At 43.7% G+C, this 9,923-nt stretch overlaps 1 protein-coding gene across 2 annotated transcripts; it reads left to right on the top strand.

Moving 5' to 3' along the window:
* The first annotated feature begins 1,675 nt into the window (after positions 1–1,675).
* GNG10 (G protein subunit gamma 10) lies at positions 1,676–9,799 on the top strand. 2 transcript variants are annotated; one of them, XM_068551839.1, is made up of 3 exons: positions 1,676–1,806; positions 6,230–6,361; positions 7,400–9,799. In XM_068551839.1, exons 1-2 carry the CDS (start codon positions 1,726–1,728, stop codon positions 6,353–6,355), a joined length of 207 nt encoding a protein of 68 aa, XP_068407940.1. In that variant the 5' UTR covers positions 1,676–1,725; the 3' UTR covers positions 6,356–6,361; positions 7,400–9,799. The 2 variants fall into 2 exon arrangements, with proteins under 2 accessions (XP_068407940.1, XP_068407939.1); XM_068551838.1 differs by having other exon boundaries at positions 1,683–1,806; positions 7,397–9,799.
* Positions 9,800–9,923: the final 124 nt, after the last annotated feature.

Raw genomic sequence — 9,923 nt, 5'->3', positions numbered from 1 at the left:
CTCCCGGCAGGTGGGGCAATGAATGCCTTGGTCCTAAATGGGAAGTTGAGTGGCACACCACAGGGCCCACTAGAGGTGGGGCTGACCCCAGCCCGCATCCTGCTGTCGGCCAGGGGCAGCTAATCCGGGCATTCCAACACCACACAAACCCTTGCCTTCAAATAGACTGGTTCAGGGGTGGACACATGACTCAATAAGGTCAGTGAGGTCCATTATGGGGATTTTTGCTGCAGCAATTAGAAAGACAGAAAAGATGTGCTACTGCTCCTGGGGTTCCTAGGCTGGGACAATAAAAGCATGAAACTTTCCTTTGCAGCACTAGAGAGAGTCTGTTTACCATTGAAAAAAACAAGGCCAACAGTCAGAAAAAGCAGAGCCAAGAGATGGAGAATGAGAGCCCTACAGCTATTATTTGGGCAATTAAACCCATTACTTTGAAGTCCCTGGGCTTTTCAGTTACACAAGCCAGTGTATTACCTTTTTGCATTACTCAATTTAAGTGGGTTCTAACAAATACAATGGCGCACAAGAATAATAAGGAAATATTCATGATACATTAAGCGAAAAATAAAATCAACAAAAAACACACGTTTGGGTCTTCCCTGGTGGCTCAGTGGTTAAGAATCCGCCTGCCAATGCAGGGGACACGGGTTCGAGCCCTGCTCCGGGAAGATCCCACATGCCGCGGAGCAACTAAGCCTGTGTGCCACAACTACTGAGCCTGTGCTCTAGAGCCGGTGAGCCGCAACTACTGAGCCCGCATGCCACAACTACTGAAGCCCACAGGCCTAGAGCCTGTGCTCCGCAACAAAGGCAAGCCACAGCAATGAGAAGCCCACGCACCGCAATGAAGAGTAGCAATCACTCTCTGCAACTAGAGAAAGCCCTCGTGCAGCAATGAAGACCCAACGCAGCCAAAAATAAATAATAAAATAAAATAAATTAGTTAAAAAAAAACCCACACGTCTTACATATAGTAATGATGCCAGTTTTGTGAAACAAACTAATGCCCACTGTAAAAAAAATGCAGCACAACAGAAACAATGGTTACAGCTGAACGGCAAGACGGGAGTGAGGGGGGCTGAATTTAATTCTCTTCTGTATGTTCTGCAAAGATGTCAGGGTCTGCGATTTTACCCTGCTTACTTTACTGACCCTGCCGGGTCAACCGCTAGGATTCCCGTCACACAGTCACAGGCTAACGCAGAAACCTGTTTCTGTTGCATGGAAACCCCATCGACCGTCTTCACCTACCCGAGGATAACTCCCTCGCAGGGCTTCGAAGCCTTCACACGTGGCGCCTTATTTCTGCCACTCGCTCCACACCTTGCTCCAGCCACACGCAGTCACAGTTCCAAGTCTCCAGGAGAGCGTCTTCGCCTCTTCCACCCCCCACACCCACTCCTGCTCCTCCTAGAAGCTTCGATGTGCAGGTGGGCGCCCTGTGTGGGCCCCGCGACGCGGCTCGGGGGACAGGGGTAGACGCAGGCGCCCTCCCTGCTTAGCACGCAGAGTTAGGTGTCAGTCAGCTCGGGACCCCAAGGTGTCGCTTACCTGTTGGGTCTGCCCCCGAGGGGAGCGGCTGCCGGGCGAGGCCGGGAGCGGCCGGCGGGCGGCGGGGCAGGCGCAGCGGCTTCCCCGCCCCGGGGCGGTGCCGGGCCTCGGGGCCTCGCGTCTCCGCCCGCCCACCGGCTCGCTCACTCGCTCGGAGCCCAGGCCGCCGCCATGTCTTCCGGGGCCAGCGTGAGCGCCCTGCAGCGCCTGGTGGAGCAGCTCAAGCTGGAGGCCGGCGTGGAGAGGATCAAGGTGAGGCCCGCGCCGGCGCCTGGCCTCGGGGTGCGGAGACCGCCCGCTCCCGCCCGGCCGTCCGCGGGCCTGGGAGGAGGAGGCCGCGCCCGGGCGGACAGCTGCGGGGCCGGCCCGAGCGCGAGCCGGTTGGCCGGACGCGGTGGGCGGCCCCGAGGACGGCGCCCGACCAGGCTCGCAGCTCGGCCTCGGGCGGTGGGAGTCCGCGCAGGGCCGGGCCCGGACCCCGGCGCCCGGGAGAAACGCACCTGTCCCCGCGAGGGCGGTCCGGGACCGAGAGCCCCGGCGCGGTCACGTTTCAGTGATGGGGACAATGACTCGGGGTGCCCGACGGACGCGAGGACACCAGGAATGCGGGCGACGTGCTGGTGGCCCCCCCGGACTTGGCTGGTGCGGGAGGATGGGGTCCAGAGCTGCGGAGGAGGCTGAATGGATGGGCCTCGGTGATGGGTTGATAGGATGAGGGGGGGGAGGAGGGCGCTGCTCGGGTTTCTGGCCTGGTGACAGGATGGATGGCGTTGCCATTCGCTACGGTAGGGAGGAGAGATGATGCGAAAGTTTCGGATACGTGGACTTTGAGGGGATGCCCGGGAGGTGTTTGGCTACCGGGGCCGAAGCTCAGAGAACGAGGCTGAAAGAACGTATGGGAGTGAAAACTGTAGGAAGTGACCAGAGCGTGGAACCCAGGGACCCGCCGAAAGAGATGGCCGCGAGAAGGGAAGCAAGGGAAAGCAAGGGTACTGAAGCGAGGAAGGAGGGGTTTTCACAAATCTGGGGCTTAGTCAACGTGTCCAATGTTTAGTCAGTTGATTTAAAAGCATCTGATGTGTAATTGTGTTTACCAACTAGTGTATAGCATTATTTGTAGAATGTGTGTGTGAATGAATGGACACTGCTGCGATAGTCTGTGGACCTCAATAGTGCCTTTTCTTTGTACCAGGCCCTATTCTAGGTACTGAGAATACGTCATTCTAGTGGGGAAGATAAACAATAAACACACTAACCAATAAATAAAATAATTTCAGAGAGTAATTGATGTAATTGATTCTAAAACAAGGTAGAGAGAGAGCTGTGGAATGCAGAAGGGGTTTCAGTGACATATGTAGTAGTAGATGCCGAATCTAGATTATAATAGGATAGAAAGACTTCTTTGAAAAAAAAATCTGGTTTTAAAGAGGAAACCTTTTTTTTTTTAATTTAGGAAATGAAAAGCTGTATTTTGAGGTTGAGAGGAAGGAACACACTGTATATTTAGGTCGAGGGGGAGAAACAAATGGAGAAGGAGAACTGGAGGTAGAGACAGGTAGTCTGTCTAAGGGGGCCTGGGGTTGGAGGGGCACCTTCTGAGACAGGAAGAAAGGAGGAAGGTTATGTGTTAACATAGATGTGTCCAGATAAGGGCTTAAGACCTTGTATGATGACAATTTTCTTTGTGAAATAGGAGGCCAAGTTTTCTTTTAAGGCAGAAAAAAGGGAACTTATGGTGTCACAAGCGCTGAGGATGAGGGAGAGAGCACTGTTGGGAATGGGAGGGGACCCCCTAGCAGGCACAATCATAGACACCTTGTGATTCTGAAGACCCAGCTACTGTGAGATTGATTGTCCAACTTTTTTTTTTTTTTTGTCTCCAGCAGTATTTGGCTGCCCACAAATCTGAGTGCCCAAGGTAAATGGTAGTTGATCCAAGTAGTGGGTTAGCGGGGGAGTTTTGCCAGAAAGACAGAAATGGGAGTGGAGAGCAAGGAATTTGAGGGTCTGGCCGGAAAGAGGCTGAACGCAGGCTGAATGGAGCCGGAACCGAGCCAGCCTCCCTGTAATGGGCCAGACAAAAAAGGAAGAGATGTTCCCCCTGAGGTCAAAGAGCAGGTGTAGTGAGGAGAAAGGAAGCAGCACCCTGGATGGGCAGGAGAGATCGTGATCGGAAGGCAGGATGTTGGAGTGTGAAATTACAGATGCGGAGCAGTTACAGGTGTTGGCTGTAACTACTGCTGTTGAGGAGAAGGTTGTTTGAAGAGAGAGCTCAGGGAAATGAAACTAGGGTTGTTGGAAATGTTTAAGATGATGTTGGGACCTGAAGTGGAAAGAAAAACTGTGAGCCAGATGCCTGCCTACCCTGTGAAGTAGCTGGGGAAGGTATTCTTATCTACATTTAAAAAGTAGTTACAGGTGATGAAACTGAGACCCAGAGAAGTCAAGTGAATAGCTCAAAGTCACACAGATAATAAGCTTATTTGCGGGGGTGTCCTCATGGGAGTGTGGTTCAGGGTGCTGGGCAGGGCTTCTCTCAGGCAGCACCTTAGGGAATCACAACCTTCCAGGGTCTGGTTTGACTCATTTCAGGGCTCAGTGACAGATGGATGTTCTCAGCACACCCAGAGACGTCTTCTGTTTCACAGACTCGCTAACTGGTAAATAAACCAGAATACCAGTTTCTTAGCATATGATGGAGGGCACCCCTTCCCAGTGCTTCAGTGCTCAGTATCCTTCCAAGGACCCCTTCTTTGCTTTGGAGAAGTCTCTCAGAAGTTGATGGGTCAGCCTGGGCTCAAACCAAAGAAAGTCATGTGATTTGGGTAGGGATTATCCCACCTCCATTGGGAGGATACAACTTCTAAGGGTTTGGGTTTGTATTCTCCCAGGCCAGAGTTTCTTTCCCTTGAAAGTGCTAGAGAAATGCTGACCACTTTACCCTTCTCTCATTTGCTTTGCATATCCCTCACCTTAACTTTTTGACCATGTTCTTTAGGCTAGGGTGCAGTTAGTCCCATTTCTCTGGGAGTCCTGGGAGACAGTCTCTTTCCACCCATCATGTGTGGAGTTCACTCGTTCCCTCTGAAGGTGAAATAATAAGCATGAGCATAATTGGTTCCAAATTTCTTTTGAATTAATAACATATATATATACTCATTAATTCCAATTATAATTAACATGAAAATGTCAGAACTTCTGTGGAGGGAAAGGCAAGCTTAAACATTAGTTTGGCAATATTATATTACATGTTTATATGATATAAAGTAGACTGTTATTACATTAATGAAACCAAAATTCCTAAAGTATTCTAGAAACTAGATGGTAACTGACACCTAAGGAATTGATTTTTTGAGTTATTTGGAAGCTTGGAAAATTAACACAAATTAGTAGTAATACTTGAACAGCAATTGGAACATTTTTGTACAATATGGGTAAGATTTTATACAAAACACTTTTTCAGTACAAGAAAAATGGAAAGCAAGGAAAGCCTCCAAGTACAAATATGCATCAAATGGAGGCTAAGAAGAAAGGCAGAATAATATTGTGTCAATGCTGCCTAAAACACTTCTTCAGAACTTAGTGGTTTAAAACAACCTTTATAAACTCGCAATTCTTGTATCAACAGTTTAAGCTGTGCTCAGCTGTATAGTTCTGCTGGTCTTTGCTGGGCTCTCTGTGCATCTGCCATCAAATGGAGGGTTGGCTGATGGCTGGATGATCTAGGATGGCCTCACTCATATGTCTGGAGGTTGGTAGGCAGGTGGCTGGGGTTTGGCTGACTGGTTCTCCTCCACAAGACCTCCAGTAGGCTAGCTTGGGCTCATTTGATGGTGGTCTTACAGTTGCAACTATAGCAAGAGAAGTAGCTGCAAAGGCTTTTGAGGCCTAAGCTTGGAACCTGCCCATTATTTCTGCCATTGTCCTGGTCAAAGTAAGTTTCAAGGCTAGTCCAGATTCAAGGGGTGGATAAAGACTTTACTTCTTGGTGGTAGGAACTGCAAAATATTGTGACTGTTTCTGCAGTCTGCCACAAATGATTGCTAACTAGTGTGAACACTATTCTAAGTGCTTTACGTGCATTAACTCATTTAATTATTACATCAACTCAGGGAGGTAAGCACTGTTACTAAATACATTTCACAGATGAGAAAACAGGTACTGAGAAGTTAAGTAACTTGTCCAGAGACTGCACTCTTAACCAATAAGCTGTTCTGCTTCAAAAACATGATGGAGGGACCTCGTCACTTGTTTTGAGCAGACCAGATAAGGCTCCATCCAGCCTTGTAAACATTAAAATAGTCTGTTCACATGGCAGACCTGGATATATCAATGCATGCTTTATAAGTGAAAATTTGTAAAGGGCACGCTAGGATAAGCTATTTCTTTACAAATTCAGTCTCAAAACTAGGATTCTAAATGGATGAAAGATACGGCTTTATCTTTCCTTCGTTGAGTAAGCCACTAAACCAAAAATACCCTAAATCAAGGTTATAGAAATTGTAACCGTTCCTCTTTGGAGTTCAATTATTAGAACTTTCAGCAAAAAAGACTCTTGGAGGTTGTACAAAGTATGACCTTTGTCAGGTTGTATGATCATTTTTCAGAGTCTCAAGTGACTGCGGGATGGATCTGGCTGTGAGCAGCATGTCAAGCTCTTGTTCCTTTGTTTCAGGTCTCTCAGGCGGCGGCAGAGCTTCAACAGTACTGCATGCAGAATGCCTGCAAGGACGCCCTGCTGGTAGGTGTTCCAGCCGGAAGCAACCCCTTTCGGGAGCCCAGATCCTGTGCTTTACTCTGAAGACTGGTGAGTAATGATACACCAGGCCGTCTTGGGGCCATGGCATTATCATGGGGCTTCCCAAAGGACTTGGGCAACTGAGTTTTAAATATCTACTGTTCTTGGGGGAATTAAAATAAACCCAGCAAAATGCACAACTTTCCCTGAAGGGTGACTCTAATCCGCCTGCTTGTGGAATACATCTAATTAGAAGAGTCTCAATGCTCTTTGCACTAACTCATGAGATGCTAATATCCTTATGTACTTGAGCTTTTGAACTGAGCTGGCCAGTAATAATTTCTTGACCTCAATACCATCTTCTCTGTCCTTACACCATCCTGGAGTTGTGATTTGTTGCTTGGTGCTATCAACTGACTTGTTACTCTTGGGACTAAGGACTCCCCAGAGGAGACTTGGTCCTATCACCAGCTGTGATTTCTTTCCTAGAAGCTTTCAGAATGTATTTCTGTGTTTTAATGGAGGAAGAAATGGAGTAACTGGGGAAAGTGTGAGTAGGGTTAAAAGAACCTTAAAAATTTATTCTTGAAATGAAAACACCTCTTTGGTGGCCTATAATAAATTTCCTGGGTTCTAGTGTGTTGTATGGGGTCTCATTCACATTTTCACTGTTTTTTTTGGAGGCGGGGGAACAGGTCAGGGCATAAATTATTAGCGTCTTTTGGGGCCAATATATTTCAAATTACATGTTCTAAGGGGTGTTTATACAGGAAGTAATCATCTTAGGTCTTTTCTCATATACTTCAAAAGGAAATTATTCACATTAACAAGAAGGAAGTAATCATACTATCAGATACTATTGTACCTTTTAATGGAAAATGTCCACATTTATGGTATTAAAATAATAGTCTTATGCTGGCATAGCATTTTTCTTTTTACAGAGCACTTTCATGGGTCCTACTCATTCAATGGTGTAGTTTGGATTTTCTGGTATTAACATGTTACTTTCTTCTTTGAGAACCCTAAAGTGACCTATGAAATGATAACTAGTTAATTTTATGTATAAATCTTACTAAGTGAAAGCCTACCAAATTCTCTCTCCAGTAGGGAAGAAGTCCGCTGAGCAATGCTTTCAAGCACCAAGTGATGAATGACTGCCTCCAAATCTCAAGAACACATTTCTCCAGCCAAATGACTTTTAGATATTTCACAGGACCTTTCCTGTGGCCTGGTCCTTTAGCCAAAATTCTATGGAAATTTATGAGTTTCTACTCAAGGAAACTGGGTGAAGGAGTAGATTTTAAATAATAATGGCCTGGTTCTTTGTTGAAGTGCTTTATACTTAAACAAAAACCTTACCACCAAATATACCAAAATACACCTCTTTCATTAAGTGAATTACTAGTGTTTCTGTACCTGGAATGTTACGTATGTTTTATTTACTAGATGTTTACATTTTGGGAAGGAAAACAGTATTGTTTGTTAAAAAAATTAAATATTTGTAATTTGTTGTTCCCGACTAAGATTTTTATACCATAACAAAATTTGTTCTTTTCTCATGAATTTATAATTTCTAAATGAAGACAAGCAAGTATAAAATTGGGGGAAGAATGGGCTTTATTAATCAAATGATGTCTTGATTTTTCTAAATGAGAGGATTGTTTTATTTTTAACACTAAATATGGGAGCTGTTTCTTAGCAAACTTGTTTGAAAGGATTAATGTTGTGTTGTGTATTAGATTGCCCCATCCTGTATATGAAGCAGATTTGATCTTTGTCTTCTTAAGTTCCTCTATTTTATAATGGTGGTTTTACTTAAAAAAAATACTGAATTATTTCATGTCTTTAAAACAATGTTTAAATGTGATCTACAGAATATTGCAAATGATTAAAAAAAAAAGTGATGTGAAAATATTACAACCTAAATGAATTCTCAATGTCACAAGTGTTTTACTTTGATGATGTGCCTTTGATTTAATTTGGGACACTTAAAAGAATACTTTGTGTTTGTTATAATCTTTGAAGAGCTTGGAAATAAAATTTCTGCTTAATTTCTGCTAATGACAGCAACATTTTGTGTCTGATTTTGTTTTAAGGCTTCATAGATTTTGTTTGCTTGTGAGATTGAGTGCTGGCAGTGGGAGGTGAAATTTTTGTTTACAAGCCCTCATAGAATTTTGTGAAAAATAGATATATGTATAACATGCAGAAATATCTCAATTACTGGCAACATTTGCTCTTTGAAATAGCTATGTATAAATCCATAAATAAATAAATGAGAATATATTTGAACATAAGTAGTGTTATAGTAGAGAATGTAGAAGTCATAAGATGGAACTCCTTTAACTTCCGGCCACTAAACTTCCAAATCTAAGTGATCTGAATCCCTTCCATTCGATCAAAATTCAGGTGTCCTTTTTCTAACCCTCTTATTTATTCTGTGGATCCGTTTCACCTTCTCTGAAATGTCACACTATCAGTTAGCCTTTTTCTCCTTTATCTTCAACATTTCTACTACATCCTTTTATCAGCATTTAAACATGTTCCATTCTCCATCTTAACAACAAAAAGCATTAAAAAAAAAATCTCCATTAAAAAATAACTTTTCGGGACTTCCCTGGTGGTCCAGTGGTTAAGACTCCATGCTCCCAATGTAGGGGGCCCGGGTTCGATCCCTGGTCAGGGATCCCGCATGCTGCAACTAAGAGCCTGCATGCTGCAACTAAAAGATTCCTGCATGCCGCAGCTAAAAGATCCCGCATGCTGCAACGAAGATCCTGCGTGCCGCAACTGAGACCCAGCACAGACAAACAAAACGAAAAACAAAAACAAAAAAACAACAAATTTTCAGCTATAAAAGATGAGTATATCTTAGAAATCTACTGTTTAGCACAGTGCCTGTAGTTAATAGTGCTGTACTGGATACTTTAAAATTTGGTAAGAGGGTAGATTTTATGTTAATTGTTCTTATCACAAAAAATAATAAGGCAGGAGGAAACTTTTGGAGGTGATGGGTAAGTTTATGGCATAGATTGTGTTAGTGGTTTCATAGGTGTATACGTATCTCCAAATTCATTAAGTTGTATACGTTAATTATGTAGAGTTTTTTTGTGTCGAAAAATCTCTCTTGATCTCACTTTCCCTTTGGCAAAAACTTGGTAAGATAGTACAAGAAAACTATAGACATCTCACTTATGAGTATAGATACGTCTTAAATATAAGCAAGTCAAGTTCTGTAGTTTATCAAGAGAAGATAACAACCTTACAAAGCTAGTTCAACATAAGCAAATCTATCAATGTCATTCATTACATGAAGGGTTTAAAGAAGAGAATGTTTATTACATCATTTCATTTTTTCATCTTACTGCATTCGCTAAGACTTCCAAAGTAGTGCTGAATAATAGTGGTGATAAAAAGTATTTTGTGTGTTCCTAATATGCTGAATGCTTCCACATTTCACCATGTAATATGAAATTTGCTGTTGATTTTAATAAACTGTCTTTATCATCTTTGTTTCTCTTATTTCACTAATTCACTTAGTTTTTATTCAGAACAGCTATTGGATTTCATCAAATGACTTGATGGCATAAACGTTTAAGAAGAAATAATATCTGTATTTATGGATTATATA

The sequence above is a fragment of the Eschrichtius robustus genome, chromosome 10 (assembly GCF_028021215.1).
Source record: "Eschrichtius robustus isolate mEscRob2 chromosome 10, mEscRob2.pri, whole genome shotgun sequence".
Taxonomy (NCBI): Eukaryota; Metazoa; Chordata; class Mammalia; order Artiodactyla; family Eschrichtiidae; genus Eschrichtius; species Eschrichtius robustus.
The sequence above is the reverse complement of the archived record's forward strand: the minus strand, read 5'-3'. Positions and strand labels throughout refer to the sequence as shown.